The sequence below is a fragment of the Podarcis cretensis genome (assembly GCF_951804945.1).
Source record: "Podarcis cretensis genome assembly, chromosome: 8".
Lineage (NCBI taxonomy): Eukaryota > Metazoa > Chordata > Lepidosauria > Squamata > Lacertidae > Podarcis > Podarcis cretensis.
Genome location: NC_137177.1, coordinates 27411228 through 27430321, shown reverse-complemented (window position 1 = coordinate 27430321; position 19094 = coordinate 27411228). Strand labels below are relative to the sequence as shown.

General features: G+C 46.9%; 1 protein-coding gene across 1 annotated transcript; it reads right to left on the bottom strand.

Moving 5' to 3' along the window:
* Window positions 1-8361: 8361 nt before the first annotated feature.
* On the bottom strand, window positions 8362-18887 carry TMEM222 (transmembrane protein 222). The gene is made up of 6 exons (XM_079986469.1): window positions 18411-18887; window positions 15051-15135; window positions 14078-14109; window positions 13131-13227; window positions 12647-12777; window positions 8362-11734 (listed from the first exon to the last, which is right to left on the bottom strand). The coding sequence occupies exons 1-6, from the start codon at window positions 18560-18562 to the stop codon at window positions 11647-11649; spliced, it is 585 nt and encodes a 194-aa protein (XP_079842595.1). The 5' UTR covers window positions 18563-18887; the 3' UTR covers window positions 8362-11646.
* Window positions 18888-19094: the final 207 nt, after the last annotated feature.

Genomic DNA, 19094 nt, shown 5'->3' with positions numbered 1-19094 from the left:
GGGCTGCGGACTCAGTCACATCATTCCCCATCTTCTATCCAGGCAAGTAAGAGGTATTAGCACACACTTCAAGGTCATATCCCAGCCACGTAAAATGACTAGAGGTGGGTGCAGAGTGGGAACTGTGAGGGGTGTGGCCTGAAGGCCAGGCAGAGAGAAATGGAGGGCCGCATTCAGTCCCCAGTCCTGACATTCCCTGTACCTTCTAACTAGGGTAAAGTGGAGAATATAGGAAGCTGCCTTGGACCATGGACCCATCTACTCTATAGAAAGAGATTTGATGCACTGATCAGGATGCTGGACTAGCAGAAATAGGTGGGCAGAAGGTAGACCAGAAGTCCGGTGCTGGATCTTTGGATGATTTCCACATATATTGGCAAGAATTTCACACTCCCTGTTGTTTAACAAGGGCAAAAAAACCCTCCCCCTCCAAAGCAGTGCTCAAATGAAGGCAGCAGGAGCCAGTGAGGGAGAAAAAGGATACCTAGAGGTATTTTTTCAGTTTGTGTGTGGACTGTAATCTCAGTTCTGACCATCATGCTGCCTCCGTGCACCATCCATTTAAAGCACATACAGCTAAGAACCCTTGGGAACTGTAGTTTATTAATGGTGCTGTGAGCTGTAGCTCTGCAGCGTGAGCTACAGTTCTTAGAATTCTTGGTGGCAACAGGTAAGGTGCTTTAAATGTATTTTAAATGGATGGTGTGCATACAACATTAGAAACAAAATCCTGGGATCAAAATTCCCCCCGTTCTACATACTGGTGGGCCTCAGGCTTCTAGTAAAGAGAGAAACAGTAGAACTCTGAAGCCTGAAGCTGGTCGGCCTCTGGACTAGATGGTCTCTGAGCTTCCCCAAAAGCGTTTTCAGTGTCTGTGAGCTAAGGTTCCAGGATCCAGGTTGCTGTGCAAAAGCCAGCGGAAGCTGTTAGTGCATCAAGCTTCGGGCTGGGCTAGGAGGGGAGCAAGGCAGCCCCTGCTGCTGTCATTTCAGAAGTTCCGAATGCGCACAAGCTTAAGTGCAATTTGATATCATTTCACCAAGAAGGCCTTTGATGCTGCAGCGTGTTAACAGGATGAGAAAGGCAACCCTCCCTTTTCCATCCAGCTGTGACATCGCCCTCCCCTCCAACCCCACTTCAAAGGATGCCTAGCAGCTGACCCCTGCTGCGGCATGCCTGCCTTCCTCCACAACCATCCCTCACTTTCACAGGCTTTCCTGCTGGGCGGGTTGTTTCCTTTCCTTTCTCCCCCAAGAGGCAAAGAATTCCGCTTAAGACGAGGAATGTTAATGCTGTGTTGGTAATAATGACAGGGTTCCTTTCCTTTCCTTCTCTCCCCAGCCCTATTCTGGCAGCAGCAAAGGAATCTGATCTGATGCAGGAGGAGGAAGCTCCGGTCCCTGTTTCTTTATGTGGAAGTTAAAGCCCTTTGTGTCCAACCAACAGGCCTTATGCCCAAGCAAGCCTGCAAGGGATGGCAGGCAGGCAGTCCAACCTGATGCATATTTACTCGGATGTAAGGCCCACTGATTGGGACGCGGGTGGCACTGTGGTCAAAACCACAGAGCCTAGGCTTGCAGATCAGAAGGTTGGCAGTTCAAATCCCCGCGACGGGGTGAGCTCCCATTGCTTGGTCCCAGCCCCTGCCCACCTAGCAGTTCAACAGCACGTCAAACTGCAAGTAGATAAATAGGTACCGCTCTGGCGGGAAGGTAAACGGCGTTTCCGTGCGCTGCTCTGGTTCGCCAGAAGCAGCTTAGTCATGCTGGCCACATGACCCGGAAGCTGTACGCTGGCTCCCTCGGCCAGTAAAGCGAGATGAGCGCCGCAACCCCAGAGTCGTCCGCGACTGGACCTAAAAGTCAAGGGTCCCTTTACCTAAGGCCCACTGAGCCCAACAGGACTTAATCCCAGGTAAGTGTGCACAGGATTTCAGCCAAGCTGACCAAGCCTAGGTATACCTACTCAGAAGTAAGGGCCATTGGAACTGGTTAAGGTGGAAGGCAGGGAGGGCAACAGTAGGTGGTGCCAGAGGCAATTCTAATTTTGCCCTCACCTTCCTCCTGCAGGGTCCTATGAGGGTGAGATGGAGCCTAAGCAAGAGGAAGCTGGCAGTGTGGGCTGCCCCCCCACCAGATGCAAGTAGAAAGGCTGCCAGGTGGATTGGTGGGCCCCATTCATGTTCATGGACTGGCTTACACAGATTTATGGCAAGTGACATGTTTTATGCCCTTTGCTTAAAGGTAAGCGGTGAAAACTTGGTTATTTTAGAGGGCCTTTTGGGGAACATACCGGCTGATTGCCTTTACTCACACTGCAACTGCGGTTATGTTTTGTATGCTTTATGACTTTAAAATTGTTTATATGGCATGCTCTATTGTAGCTTTATATTGGTTTTCTTATTGCTCTTACTAGTGGGAGCCTTGCGGGGGGAAATCAACATACAGGTCAAGGGAAAGTTAGGTGAGCCCTAAGAGTTCCCTCAAGCTACAGCCACCTGCTCCACACCTGACATCAAGTGTTGAGCAGGTAGCAACAAACTCAGTCATGCAGCCGATCCCCATGCCCTGCCCTTGGGCGGTACTGAGCACACTGGGGTTGCAAAGCACTTTGTGCAGCTCTTTCCAAGTGCATGGCAGCCAGCTGGTTGCCAGGCACTTGGGAAGATCTGTGCAAGGGGCTTTGAGAGATAAGACGGGACAACCCACCCATCATCTGATGTCATAATAATACCAGGTGATTGACAGGTGGGCTGTCGCACCCATCTGTCAAGTTGCCCCACAGATGAGGCAGATAAGGCTCTAGTCTTCCAGACCAAAAAGGTTAATCTCTGACATAAAAGATACAACACTGTAGTTAAATCATCTCTTAACACAGGATTTCCCAAATTGGGGTTTCCCACTGTTTTCGGAGTACAATTCCCATCATTCCTGACCACTGATCCTGCTATCTAGGGATGATGGGAGCTGTAGTCCAAAAACAGCTAGAGGACCCAAGTTTGGGAAACACTGATCTAACCTGAGGAATAAATCAGCAATACATTTCTTTCTTTGGTTCTTCAATAACACACTACAACTGTGGGCTAAACTGATGGGCTGTGCATCACAGATAAATAGGCTTGGATTTTAAATAAACTTAAGATAAATGCATTTTTTTAATGTTCTTGTCTCTTCCTTTCCGCTACCCCATAAGACCCCCAAAGAGCCTCTGCAGGATTTAGGATTTAGGGTTAGGAGGGCTGTTTATGCATTGGCTCCAAAAGAGAAAGGACTTGTTTGCATTAAGTTTCTGTGTGCTAATTTCTATGTATACATGCAATTTTAGAAATCCTTTACTATAATTTAAATTGCAATTCCCTTATCATGGTGGGAAGGACTGTGATCAGGTGATGTGTATGACATGCTGTCTGGGTGATGCAAACTGGGCAACTTCAAGGCTCCTCTCCTTTCTTAGCATTCTTAACCGGCGTTGGACCTGACAGCCTACCAAACAGAGGCTGGTTCTCCAAAAAGTAGGACACCAGGGGGCCACCCTGAATGTAGAATTGGGTTTGGGTGAGGGAAAATTTCTTGGGGGAGGAAAAGAAGGAGAACTCTCCTCCCATCAACTTGTTTTACTTGTTTACTCCTGATCTCTCCAGGTCTTGTGCTGGCATCAGCTGAAATCTGAGTGCCAAAAAGCTTTTGGCAAGAAACAGAGTTTGAGAACATGAAGGCAAGATTCCAGAGAATGTCACCTTTGTGAGAGGAAGACGAGAGGGGAAGTACAGAAACGGATAATTAAGTTCATGGCCGTGTACCCCGCCCCCCAGAAAAAAATGTTGGGTATTTGCAGTATGGTAGCGCTGCAGAGAGCTTGCTGGGGAGACCATGCATTAAAAAGAAAGGGACTCAAAATAACTTAAGCAAGGTTTTAATTACAAAAAACAAAAACTCCATTTACACTAAATACATCAACAAACCAGACCCAACCACCAACCCAACCCCCAGGGTAATGGGAGAGCTAGGTGCTGCTCCTTATATACTACACCCAACTGCAGACAGGGCTTAATCAGTACAACTCAGCAGCACCTGCTATGTTTCACAGCTGTAAAGCTGGGTCTCGTTATCTTGCTCTGGCCCTTGCTCTGGCCCCTTAAAGACATACACATTAGGTGGAACAATGATGAACCTTTACATTTAAAGTAACCATTCAACAAAAAATATCAAAAAATTATGGGAACTGTATTTTGCTAGGTTTGCTGGGAATTGTAGCTTTGTGAAAGGTAACTACAGTTCCCAGAATACTTGGGGTGGTGGTGCTTCTTTAAATGTATGCAGGTAAAGGTAAAGGACCCCTGGACGGTAAAGCCTAGTCAAAGGCAACTATGGGGTTGTGGTGCTTATCTCGCTATCAGGCCAAGGGAGCCGGTGTTTGTCCACAGACAGTTTTCCGGGTCATGTGGCCAGCAGGACTAAACAGCTACTGGCGCACAGAGGACCGTGACGAGTGCCAGAGCGCACAGAAACGCTGTTTACCTTCCCACCACAGTGGTACCTATTTATCTACTTGCACTGGCATGCTTTCAAACCGCTAGGCTGGCAGGAGCTGGGACAGAGCAACGGGAGCTCACCCCGTTGTGCAGATTCGAACCACCAACCTTCTGATTGGCAAGTCCCAAGAGGCTCAGCATGTATGCAGCCCATGTCCTGTTAAGTGGGAAGAAATTGTGATTGATTTATTAGAAACCTTAAGGTGTAATCTGTGCCTTCAAAACTTGAAAAAAATACCTAAGCATCTTGTGTGCAGAATTCAGCTAACTGCAGTGGTTATTAGGGGAAGAGCCATAGTTCAGTGGTGAAGCATCTGTTGGGCATGCACAATGTCCCAGGTTCAATCCCCAGCATCTCCAAGTCTGAAACCTTGGAGAGATTCTGCCAGTCAGTGCAGGCAATACTGAGCTAGATGGGCCACTGTTCCAACTTAGTATAAGGCAACATCTTACGTTCCTATTACCATGTCCCAGTTTCTTAACCTTTATTTATAAAATCACTGATAATGCCACTCACTAGCCCTTAAACAGACACCAAAGCCCCTCACAAGAAAATAATTAAAATACAATAAAAGCAAATCAAACACAGTAAGTTAAACCAAGTGCAGAATAAGAGTAAAAAATGTAGGCAACAGCAGAGAGGAAAACTTCAAAAAAAACCTAAAGATTTAAGATAATTTTAACAACATATTCTAAATATTATGCAAGGAGGGAGCTGGCTAGACCTCTAGGGATGGGGATGGAGTTCTATACAACCGTGCTCCAAAAAAATTAGAATGGGTGTCCTGCAACTAAATTTTGTTCTAAGTAGACCTATTGAAAGCTAAAATTCTGAGTTTCTTGGGAGGAGGGACTAGTGGTTAAAGCACTCTGGGAATCGTGGCCCTCTGAGAGGAATGCAGTTGTGCCTTGGTTTTCAAATGCCTTGGTACTTGTACATCTTAGCTCCCAAACGCCGCAAACCCAGAAGCAAGTGTTCTGGTTTGTGAACGTTTTTCGGAAGCCAAACATCCGACATGGCTTCCACTTGAGTGCAGGAAGGTCCTTGGTTTTTGAATGGTTTCAGGAGTCAAACGGACTCCCGGAATGGATTAAGTTCGAGAACCAAGGTACCACTGTTTGGGTCTTCTTAACAACTCTCAGCATGCTTAACAAGATGCAGCTCCCAGGATTCTTTGTGGGAAGCCAGGATTACTTAAAGTGGCATGATATTACTTTAAAAATGTATGGTGCAGATGAGACCTGCTTTTAAAACCATTGCTTTTCTCTATACTTTAATAAATGTTCATGATGTCTGTTTGCCTTTAAACTTGATTTCCAGAGCGTTTTCTTTCAGATATTTTACATGGTTTTGTGCAGACTGCTTGAGCACGTGGTTTTGTTTTTTGATCAAGTGGCTACTAAATCTTGTTTTAAAAATTGAATAAATGAAAAGAAATAACACATGACGAGGCTGATCTTGTGTCATGATCTGAACTCAAGCCTCCTTGCTCCCATGACTTGTCCAATTTGCATCAAAAGCATGCAGTCATTATCTAATAACCCAAATGTCAGCCGGGACACAGACTTTGTAATCAATCAAGGCTGTGACAGTGGAGGTGGAAACAACAGCAAAGTGTGTGAACCGCTAGTCCAAGGAGGCAGCAGTTTAGAGGAACTTTAATAAAGGGAAGCTGCAGGGTTTCAGGGATGAAGCCAGCCAACTAAAAGCAACCTGCTTTTAATTAGGGGCAATGTCAGTGCTTAGCTTAGCCATCCTGCCAGTGTGAGGTCTCCATGGACGGGGGGGGGGGGGGGGGGGGCCTTGACATCTAAACCAATAAATGCAAGTAGAGAGTGAGCAACTGAAGATCAAGGCAGCTTTGCAGGTTACCCAGAAAAGCTGCTAGCAAGGATGGACCGTTCTTGTCAATTTCAGGCTCTCATTTTTCCCAGTGTTAATTTCAGTTCTCCACATCTGCATCCTTTTGCTGGTTAATACTTTTTTCTTGTCTTTATAGAAAACACACCAGCATTTTAGCACATTTTCCACAGCAAACATTTTTCAATGCAATTCCACCTGTATTTTGTATATATATTTTTTGCAAGCAACTCTCCCCTGATGCAATGTTTGTAAGCTATTTTAACTCTTGTGTGCTTTTTAGATTGAAGCTTTCCCCCAATATATGTATATTTTTGGTGGGTTGAACTACATTGCCAAATTCAAGTAAGTGCAAATGCGGAAAGGTAAATTTTGTTTCAGAAGGTGCAACGTATGTAGCTTCATACTAAAATGAGAAGTGAACAGAATTTCTGCCTCTACCCAGCCATGTATGAAGGACCCCTCACCTTTCCTTTCCACACACACATCTTCTGCACAGTAGGAAGCAACGGCAAGATGGGAAATTCCTGAGGGCACTTCTAGACTATTCCTAATTTGCAGGTGGAATTATTCAAGCATGTGCTGGCAAGTTCTGGCTGTGCAATTGAAGTGACTGGCATTCTTGTGCAATTTGTTCCTCCACCCCTGACTTAGAAAAGCTATAGGAAAATGCACTGGAATGTGTGGGGGTAACGATTGCTTGGGCTGGCTTAAACCTTGGCGAAATCCTCCAATGTTGCAGGTTGCACTTGATTCATGCATACAAAACAAGCCCCTGACAGGGTCAAGGGGTACCTGCCCATATTTCCTGAAAGCACATTCCAATGGAAATTGTAAGCCCATTGAAAATGGGGTCATCTCCTCCCCCCCCCATCAATGGGCTTCTGTTCACACTCCCCACAGTGAGATAACCCCCCTGCCCCATGTGCTGCATTTCGTGTATTAGGTTGCTGTACCTGAGTTGCTGCCCCACACCTGCAAGCTCCCCTCCCAAAGTCCTATTCAATGAAGCTGTCACCTGAGCATGTGCAATGGCTGACTCGGGTCTAAGATGCCTCAGCCTAACAGCAGGTTCTGTTTTTGAATCAGATGGAAGCTGGTTTGAGCACCAAATGGGAGCATTTCTCAAACTACAGGGTACAAATTGTTTGTGGCTAGTGTCATGTGTACATGGCTTTGAACAGCAGTGCACCAGCACCAGAGTAAGCAGTAATGCATGCACAATCCTTAACTAAGACACGTCTTCTCCACCCGGGCTTTGGAGATGTGAGATGTATATTTTTAGGACCCACCTTGGATTTCGTAATTTTTAGTTGTTTTCAACTAAGACCTTGGGATGAAGGTTGGTAATAAATAGCAATATGTGATAATAGTACAGTGGTACCTCGGGTTACAGACACTTCAGGTTACAGACTCCGCTCACCTAGAAATAGTACCTTGGGTTATGAACTTTGCTTCAGGATGAGAGCAGAAATTGTGCGGCAGCAGTGGGAGGCGCCATTAGCTAAAGTGGTACCTCAGGTTAAGAACAGACCTCCAAAACGAATTAAGTTCTTAATCTGAGGTACCACTGTAATAATGTTGTAGAATACACCTGCAAAAGAACACCATTTTTAGAGGGACTGTTAAGTGGATGTGAACCTAATCAGTGCTTGGTTTCGATATCCACTAGGAATGCCTTTGTAAACTATTCTGCTTTCAAAAACAGAAGAGATAAAAACAGGATGGTAACCCTACCTTCCCCTCAAAAATGTTACAGAAATATAGAATTTAAATATGCTCATCATGAGAATCCACCTATTTGTGTGTGGGGGGAGTAAACATTAATTTATCTACAGTGAGTTTGATCATAGCCATGCAGCCGCTGATCTCTCATAAATTCTGAACACAAGCCCTTCTCTCCTCCCCGACAGCTGGAGGGAGGGAAAGAGGCAGCCTGAACAATGAAGCCACCACTGCTTGGAGACATAGACAGAAATGCATTTATTTTTCACCATCATCGGGATTATGAAATCACAGCAGCAGAGTTCAGTATATACAAAGGAATCCAGCACCCCCTGGAGAAACGACTCACAGGACAGAGGCCCATCTGGCTAATCATCAGCAAAGGAGGGGAAAGGGAGGAGGGGAGAGAGGGGGAACCCCAAGTGGCACATCAATGAAGCTTCCAGAGAAGAAAGGAAAATGAAGAGGCTGGAATGTAACAAAACAAAAAAAAAAAAAGCAAGAACCCTAGAAAGCCTCGACGGGGTAGGTACCAAATAAACAATGACACCTTTGAGAAGAACCTTGGCACCTAAACAAATCTCTGAAGACATCTAGCCGATGGGAATGCAGAATGCGTGCAGAGACAGTGGCATACAATGACCTCTAAACCACAGGTTTCTCACTCCCTACAACCAGCAAATTTCTGGAAAGAAATGGGAGGCAACAGCTGTATGCTAGCGCATACACACACACCAAGAAACCCTCTGTGCTGTACCCTATGAGTGAGTGACACACAGGTGTCAAGAATCCCTGCACGGAAGTGCTTCCCCTTCGAGGAAGATTGTAACTCACACCCTTGCCCTAAAGAGGCGGCGTTAAGTGGGCAGCACAGCATTAAAAAATGAGTGGCAACCAAACAAGTGCTGAAAGGGGAGGGCCAATTCATTCTGCGGGGTCGTGGCTTGCGTGATATACGGGCTTGTGGTGAGGATGTCACAAATTTATTTCTTCCACTAAACCCATATTCCCACCCACTGCCATGGCCATGCCAACAGTTTCAGCTTTTTTCAGCAGTACGGTAAACAAAGGCAGGGCTGAAATTGGGGTGCACAGTGGAGTAAAGTGGTGGCTTTGTCATAAGGGGCAGAGTTAGATGATCAGCAACCGCTTAAAAACTCACCACAGAAGACCTGCAGTGTGTGTTGGGGGCAGGTATGGGAGAGGGCAGTTGCTTCCCATCCGTCATTGCTACCCACCATTCCCAACCTTAGCTGCAACAAGGAAATCCTTTGGAGTGGGATTCAAAACCCAGATTCGTAACTTCTCTGTGCCTTTAGTAGGTTAGCACATTTGACTTCTGGGGTGCGTCAGAGAAGTCTTCTCAATAGGCCACCTCTCTTCACTGCTAAGCAGGCTGTTCAAGAATGTAGAAATATTATGAGAATGCAAGGGGGGGGGAAAGGGAGCGAGAGAGGGGAGGAGGGAGAGGAGTGATGGGAGTTTCTGGCATCTTTGCTCCTCCTGCATCTATTGCCAACTTTAACATGTGGCAAAGCTTGTATAGTTGCATCATGTCAGCAAAGCACTTTTTAATTGACTCAAAAGACCAGTTGAGGCTACTGCTACTGTAGAAAGGAAGTAGGCTTTGAGTGCCAGGTCTGTGAGTTGCTTGGGTTTCCTGGAGCTCCTTTTTTTTTTTTTTTTCTTTGGCAAATCACTGCAAGATTCCCCCCACTCCAACACACACACACACACACACACGAGAGAGAGAGAGAGAGCAGGGAGGGATAGAGTCTATTCAGTGGATCTGGTCTATTATTTCCCTCAGAACTAGAATCCCCGCTGGGTGTGGGAGTGTAAGCGAAGCGGCAGAGGGGCAGCGGGATGGGCCACCGCACGCATTCACTTTGATCTAAGACCTTTGATCTCCAATCAGCCTAGAGCTTATTGGTCGGCTTTCTACAGCTGCCGTTGTTCATGGTTGAAATGGCAAGGGTCCGACACCCAAGAGGACCTGCTCGGACGCAGGTGTTTTAAGGGGAAGACAATGCGCTGCTCCTTTGCACAGTGCAAAGTACTTGGCACTCCAGGGAGTTTGCGAAAGACGACTGGAAAGGGGGGAGATTAGCATGGGAAGGGGAGGGTGAAAGGGGGTGGCATGCAGCAGAGAGCGGTGTAGCACTTTCCGTCCCCTTCGGTTAAAAAAAGGAGGAGGAAGACTGCGCTTTTCATTGCTACATGGGCCAAGGCCAAAATTAAGTGGGCGGCACACAATTTTCTAGTGCAGCCTTCGCCACCCTGGTGCCCTCCAGATATTTTGACTCCAACTCCCATCAGCCCCGGGCAGTATGTGCTAGCTGTGACTGATGGGAGCTGCAGTGCAAAACCTAACGTGGTCACCAGGTTGCTGAAGACTGCCCTGTTTTCAGGTTACCTGGAAAGCAGTACGAGAGAACTTGGCTCTTGAATGAATGGTTCTCTTCCCTTCAAAACAGACTTCATATGGGTAGGACTTCCAGCTTCGCTGGATTAGATCAGGCATCTCCCTGGGGCGAGTTTTGCTTCTAGAGTCTTTCAAGGCACAGTGTTGTGCAGAACTACGTTATAAGCCATAGAGTTTAACCATCAGATGGGTAGAACACTCTGTTTCTATCACACACACGTGCGCAGAAAATCTTTGGGAACTGGTTTTATGAAGGGGAGCGAGATGTCTTAACTCTCAACAAGAACAGCTCAAGGTCACCCTTGGAAACAACTGCACCAAATTATCACTTAGGTTGGTGGGACCTTGCGGGGGGGGAGGGGGTTAGAGAAATCAGCTGCTTTCAGAACAATGGCATTTCTGAGGAGCACCAAATTAAAAGCAAACAAAAAAATGCACTTCTCGTGCAAAGGAGAAGAGGACACAACCTCCACGCTATGGTAAAAAGTCCTATCTGCAGAAGCGAAGACGGAAGGCAACCCCAGCTCTCCTGAGCAACGAGGCTGTCATTTCAGGCCGCCAATCGCTGTGGTACCCAGTCACAGGAACACTGTTGCAACCAAGAATGCCACAAACCCCATTTACCAGCGCAAGCAAGTTTAAAAACCAAACCCCTCCAACTCTAACCCACAGCATCCACTACTATCATTCCTCATAAAGTGCCATCGAGAAGCTTTCTGCAAGAGATTGGGGAAGCTTACAACCAGCCCCGGCGCCTACTGCGACGTGCCCAAAGTCCTCGCCACACCACCTACAAATCCAAGTCCAGGTCGTGCATCCCTACACAGGAACTTTGAACCAGAATAGACCTTTGGCGAGAAGCAAGATGCGGTGGTTCCCCCCTTTCCCTTGATGTTTGAAGGGAATAATTATGAGGAAGAAAAGGGGGGTGGGGAGGGAAGAAAAGAAAGTCCACCAGGATAAAGGAAGAGTTGTTATTACGCAGCACTTCTTTTCTGCGGGTTTCTGGGCCACGCAGCTTACTTCCACAGCCTTCCTGGGCTCGGCGAGCCAGAGTTTTCAAGACTTGACTTCAAAAGAGGGGAGAACGCTGGCGTCGTCCATCATCGCAAGTGAAGAGTCAGGCTGACTATCAGGATAATCCCCAAAAAGAGGATGAAAGGAAGCCAGGTCTTCACAAAGCCCCCTATGCTGCAAGGCAGAGAAAGAGAGATTTAGAGAACAATAGAGGGAGCAGGGCGAGTAAGAGGCAGGTGGGACCATGAAGGAGATGGGGCAGAAACTGGAGAAGGTTGTTGGGAAACTGGAAGCACAGGAGGGGAAACAAGCTGTGCCAGTCATCTCGGCTTTACTTAAGCCTGTTAAGGAAGGTTGTGCCATACATTCAAAGCACGCAGCTTTCCCCAAAGAATCTTGGGAGCCTGTCCAGGGTTTGGTTCTGTGAACGGTAATCTACAGTTCCCAGGATTAGGGTGGGAGGGTGGCTATTTCCAACCTGTGTACAAGGTGGTGAAAGTGTTTGTGTGCAATTTAAGCTCAGCCCTACTTAAATCTGCATAAATACCAGGTAACTCAGGGTTTTTTTTCCAGCACAGGAAAGCTCAGTTTCCAAGCTGTACTTTAGAAAAGAATAGCTGGAGAAAATACATTAACTGGCTACAGGTAGGTAGCCACATTGGTCTGCCATAGTCGAAACAGAATAATAATAAAAAAATTTCCTTCCAGTAACACCTGAGAGACCAACTAAGTTTGTTATTGGTGTGAGCTTTTTGTGTGCATGCACACTTGGCTGTGCTTTTTCAACTGTGCAAGTGAAGTTCCCAGCAGGTTTTGCCCACAGCCACCAACTTCCAGTCCATAAAGTTGGCCACTCATCACAAGGGCTTGCTGTTGACCCTGGGACCAAACCTGCCGTCCAGAAGGGCTTAATGTTGCAAGCACCATCAGATTCTATGAGCTGAATAGTTTTCAAATCCCAATAAACATAACCGGTCACCAGACTGCTACGTACTGCAGAAGCTTGGTGGAGATCAAGGCCCTTGATCGAAGTCTGCACCTCTGCACGCCACAGTATTCACAGCAACAGTCAAGCTTTCTACTCACCTTACGTACTTTCCGTATAGAAGGGAGAGGAAGCAAAGTTTGACCATATTCCAGGAAGTGCTGTTGTCATATCGCATGAGGTTTAAGGCCAGGGCTACGTGAGAGTGGCAGTTGTCACAGCAGAGGTTGTGCTGAAATGGTAAAAAGCATATTCGTTACCCACCCTTCAGCCTAAGGTCCCAGGGCAGGCTACAGCATTAAGAACAATATTAGAAACAATCTAAAACAACTAGCTGGGGCTTATGGGAGTTGGAGTGTGACAACATCTGAGAAGACCACAGGTTGCCAGTCTGCGATGCAGGGTTTTCACAGTTAGAAGGGCTCATCTAAAACAACTCCTTGTTTATCTTCAGTAGCTGGGAAGCAAGCTTGTGTTTCCAAAAGGTTTCTTGATTAGCAGAAAGAGCCTTACTCTGCCCTCCCAGCCCCAAATCAATTCTGGGTGCATGTGACCCTGCCGATTTGAGTACTGAAGTCACCTCACCATACGGTGCTTGTACTCCTCAGAGGCGTCGTGCACCGCAGTATCCCAAGCATTAGGGCCACAGGAATACACTTTGCTGGGATCCAGCTTCCAGTATCTGGGAAAAGGGGGTGGGGATAGAGAGAAGAGAACTGAAGATGCCAGTTCACATGTTTGTTTTCAACACCCTGCTCCCTCCCCACACACAACATTCTCCTTTCTAATAAATTCTGTTGCTAGTAGGATTTTCAAATGACATCTCTGCAAATTTAGATCCAGAAACTCTGAAAGCAAGGCTGTGTGTATATGTGCTTGTGCTGTGTGTGCATTCATCAGCCATTACTTGTGCTTAGGTAATGGAAGTGCAGAAATTATAACTGGATGCAGCATTTAACATCCTGAGAAACCCTTTCCCTACTTAAACTTGTTTCCCGCCCTTACTGCTGCACACACAATATAGAAAGTGCATGGGTGGAATTTCAGAAGCCGGAAATAAGATGGTTCCCAAAGAGGATTCCCAATGTATTGGGGATCTACGTCTTCTAGCCCTTCCTGCTCCTTATGCTTAGATCTGGGCAAAAAGGGGGGGTGTAGCTTTGAAGAGGTCTGATAGTTGTCTTCCCCATAAGGATTACAGATTTGGAATCTCCCAAAAGGATTCTGTTCATTCAGAAGTTTCAGCAGCTTTTTGTCTTAGTCTGTGGGCACCAATAAATTACATTCCGTCCATTCTCAAAGCAGCAGAAATATTATTATTACACTGGAACCTCAGACGGCTGCAGGTTTTCTGCTTAAGGAGAGATTTCATGTTATGCTCCTCACTGAGAAGCACAGGTCCCAGTTCTCTGCTGCAATCTTTAGTCTGCCTTAATAGCTAAAATACGGCATGCATCGCTCAGCTTTTCTGTGGATACAGTTTCTTTGCAAGTAAATGCATCAGGAGAGGGCGGAGAGAAAACAGCACTTACTTTACAGGCCTCCCAAAAGCCATGTTGTCTTCCTAGAGAGAGTAGGAGGGAAAATAATAAGCACACTTCATTTCCTGAGTAGCATAGAATAATTCATATCACTAAATACATAATCTTGGATTCTGAGGAATTACAACAGGGGCTGTTAACACCCACAGAAACCTTCCCTACAAGGGCTCCTCCCCTTGTTGAAGATTGACTTGAAAAACACACACCATTCTGTTCTAGTCAACAGAATAGATGTTTGGATGTGCTTGATGCCAAAAGACTTACTCCAGTTTGAAATATTGCTGACACATAAGTCAGACAAATTTGCTACTGCACCCCTCTCTCTCTCCCACCACCAGGCCCCATTCATGTTTACTTTTCCTAAATTTGCTGGGACACTTGGAACAGGATTGTCTTCTTCAATGCTTATTATCTCTCGAGAGACAGAGAGAGGCCAAGAGGTTTGTGCATTGTCTGCTTCAGAACATTCTGAAACTAGTAACCAAACATGAATTTTCAGAGCTCTTTGGAGCTACTGGAAGGAAAAGGAAACTAACCCTGGAAATCTATACACACTTAGCTGAGAATACATCCCACTGAACTCAAGAGAACTTGCTCTTGAGTAGAGAAGTATATGATTGCACTGTTATAGCCTCCAGGTTTCGTGTACAAGAGGAAGGAGCAACTGGTGGTGGAGAGCCCAGTCTTATTCTTTACATGACCACCTGGATGAATCTCAACTCAGTCTTGTTATTTAACCACTTGCCAGGTTATCATAGGCAACTAGGAATTCCCCTCCCCACGTGCCCTCAGAATCAGCTCTGGAGGGTCCTCCAACCCCCTGGAGCAGATTTTGAGGGTGCTCAGGGGTGCGGCTGCTGAGAAGATGAGGAGAAAGCAAGAGTACTGCTGCGATAGTGGAACAGCAGCACTGGCCACGACTCAGTGGTTGCCAACAAAGCCACAGGAACAAGCTTCTACTTACCGAGACATAGTATGGCCCTGCAAAGTCCCGGATGACTCCAGCTGAGGTACAAATGCCCATGTGACCAATAATGGGGAACAGCCATCTACCAAAAGAAGGAAAAAAAGTATTAGAGGGCAAAATTTTTGTCCTTGAAAGTAAGTTGCTAAAAAGATGCTGCAGTGGCTGCCCAAGGCCATGGCCTGACAGGACTGAACAGGGTGAGAGACAGTGACAATTCTGACAGTCCATCAAAGCCAGCAGGACCTAACCTGGGCACAAATCAGATGAGATATTTGGTCTTTTTCCTGATTCAAGTTCCCTGTGCTCTGAATGGTTGTAGACTATATGTATTCCTCCTGAACACACAGGCTTCTAAACAACTACTTTCCAGGCCATAAGTCGATAAGTAGGAATCATCTCCAGGTGATCTGGTGGAAAAAAGCCTTTGTAACCTAGGGGCAGTTGCAGTCAATTCATTTATTGAACATTCATCCCGATTTGTTTTGGGGAGGTTAGATAATGTTGTGCCAAAGCAAGTGTCACCACACACTTTCCAGTGTGATTCTCCATTAAGAGTGATCTTTTGGGGAGGTGGATTTGTCGTGCAAAACCTCCCAATCAACTGATCTGCCAGTTTGTGATTGAATCTCACTTGAAAAATAGCACGTCTGGAAGCATTCTAGAAGAAGAAAGCTGGAGCTTTATTCCCACCAGTCTTTAGGAGACATGGATTCATTTCACAAGAGCAGCCTAATTGTATGACCTAAATATGGTGGTATGCAATTGAATCCCACCCAAAGTACAGCAACAGTTGGGCAGAGTCCATGGTCCTTAAAGCCATCAAGCATATTTGCCAGAAGATAACTAAGACTGCAACTCTAATCCCACTTACTTGGAAGTAAGGCTGGCTCACTGAATTAAATGAGACTTACTTCTGGTAATGGGACGCGGGTGGCACTGTGGGTAAAACCTCAGCGCCTAGGACTTGCCAATCGTCAGGTCAGCGGTTCGAATCCCCGCGGCGGGGTGCGCTCCCGTTGCTTGGTCCCAGCGCCTGCCAACCTAGCAGTTCGAAAGCACCCCCGGGTGCAAGTAGATAAATAGGGACCGCTTACTAGCGGGAAGGTAAACAGCGTTTCTGTGTGCGGCACTGGCTCTCCAGATGCAGCTTGTCACGCTGGCCACGTGACCCAGAAGTGTCTTCGGACAGCGCTGGCCCCCGGCCTCTTAAGCGAGATGGGCGCGCAACCCTAGTGTCGGACACGACTGGCCCGCACGGGCAGGGGTACCTTTACCTTTACACTTCTGAGTAAATATGGTTAGGACTGCATCATGCCCCACATGCCAATCTACAGAACACTGTCAGTACCAACTGAAGAAGTTGACACCCTCTGCAGCAGACACACAAGGTTTATGGCCAGGGAGCCCCAGAGGTTTGCCCTAGAAGATTGCATAAAACCCACACCTGGTCAGAAAGTTTAGGATCTTTTTTCTGACTTGTAGGAGTCAAGGAACATTCTCTTCTTTTGTCCCTCAGGCTTTCAAAATAATTTCTGAGTTATGTAAATACCTGCAATACTGGACAAATATAATTTCTGTATTTCTAAACCATGTTTGTGTTTTTAAACCCCAGGGTGCATTAGGTCTAGGCACCAAAGCCTGCCACATTAAGGCCCAAAGAGACACAACATGGGAGATCATAGAGCTGGGAGAAACCTCAAAGGTTATTGAGACCAGCTTCCATCTTAATGCAAGAAATACACTCTTAGTTACCTGTGATAAGATCCCAAAGCTTTTCTTTAAATGCTATTCAAAGCGGCTGTGTGGTGCACCAATTTTAATTAGCGCACTGGCTCCAAAGCCAGGTATTTAACTCTTTCCCCATAGACACTTTCCCAATCTAAACTGACATCAACACCCTGCTTCTATTTACTCCACAGAAGGGGGGCGGGAGAGATAATCCTAGATTTCCCCATACAAGAGTAGCAGCAATTTTGTGGGTGGGTGGGTGTGAGCATCTGACATTTAGGTCAGGAAAATGAGACCAGCAGGGAGAAAATGTTGAATATCTCTTTCTCCAGCACTACAAGCTGGGGTTCACCATGGCTTCTTTAAAGCCTCCATTCAAAGATCTGACTACAGAACTCCTACATCAGGGGTGGAGAACCTTTCTCAGTCCAAGGTCCATACTCTCTGGCAAGCAACTTTCTACACACTAGGCGAGGCTGGGGCCTGAGGCAACAAAATGGATGGAGCAACAAATGTGACTCTTATTTTTCTACATTCAAGCTACACAAAAGTCAGAGGTGTCTTTGCTGTGATTAACAAGAAGGGTTTTTAAAATTTATGTTGCAAAATGTTTCAGCTTCATCAGCTATTCTGATAAAGATGAAATTATGCTGTTTTTAAGGTGGCAGCTATAGAGCTTTGAGGATGGAATGCTCAGATGGGTTAAGGAGTATTTATTATTTTAGTGATTAGCTGAATCCTAAAAATCCAGACTTATCTATCCATCTCTGTACACACATATTTATTTTATGTTTTTCTGTTGTTCTGAACCTACTGTTCATCTAAAGTGCACCAAGGTGAACCCCCCCATGTACTATTTTTTGTAAGCAGGAAAGGAAAAAAAGATGGAAAAACAAAATTACTAGAACAAACCCGGGGGGGGGGGGAATGGACCCAAGCAACCGTACCAGCTGTGTAGACAAAAAAAAATTAATCACACCACATTCTAAACTTTTTGTTTTGTTTTAAATTACTTCACAAGGGGGAACATTTCAAAAATGAACAGATCCCAATGCTCTACTTAACTACTTGATACTGCACAATTTCCTAATAAGCACAGTCTTATATATGATCCAACAACCTGCTTCTGAAGTTTGATTTTGCCCCTGAAGAAAAGTGTTTAGGAAAATGCAGAGAGGGACATCTTTTGCCTTTGCTGCTGCTGTTCCCCCCCCCCCCCCCCCTCTTCTCCCCCACCATCCCGTCCCCGTTAAAACTGGAGCTATTGCTTCAATAATTCCTGGTCCTATCTTTGTGTCTTTTACACATTTTAGCTTAAATCATTATTTCGACCTTCCGTTTTATTTTGTGAGCGGCCCAGAGAACTTTATTCGTTAATGGGCAATCCGTAAACAACAGTGCTTCGAGCCCCGCTTCCTTCCAAAACCCCTATCTTACCGTCACAACAACCCTGTGAGGTAGGCGAGACCCAGAGCAAGTCTTGCAAGACTGCCCGTGTCGCCCCCCACCCCACCCCACCCCAAAAAACTCCATTTCATCTTCCTAACAGCCCTGCGGAGTAGGCTAGGCTGAGCGGGGCAGGGAGGGGGGGCTCCGACGCGGCGTCCCGAGAAGGGGGCGGAGACTCACGTGAGCACGGGAATGGGCGTCCACACCACGCAGTAAGGGAAGCGGCAGCGCTCCGGATCCAGCCCTGCTCCCCCGGCGCCGCCGCCGACCCCCACGCTGACGCCGCCGTGGAACTGCTTCATCTTCCCCACCGCAACCTCCTCTTCCTCCATCACCAGGAGGGGGAGGTTCCGGGCCGGGGGACGGGGGACGTCACTTCCTGGATGCGGGAGCGCCGCTTCCGGGACGGCGAGGGGGGGCGGGGCGAAGTCCGGCCAGCCTATCGCGTCGCCGCATCGGCGTTGTTCCTGAAGCTGCCTTCTGTCGAGGGTTCTTATGAGCTAGCCTGGTGACGCCACTGAGGCCAGCCCCGTCACTCAGCCGCCCGTTCCCTACGCCTCGCAGAGATGGGGGGTGGGGTGGGAGAAGGGCTGGGCTCCTACATCTTTTATTAAACACTGATGATTTTACTAAGTTTCAGTTTATCTTGAGAAGTCCGTTCACCTTCTATCTGCTGTACGGTCTTGCAGGCAGTCAGCGGAGCCTCGACAGTTTTCCGGCGTAGGGAGGAGGTACGTTGCCTGCCCCCCACCCGCGTCATAGTCTGCCCGTCATTTGTGCTGGGGATTGTTGTTTAGTCGTGTCCGACTCTTCGTGACCCCATGGACCAGAGCAGGCCAGGCCCTCCTGTCTTCCACTGCCTCC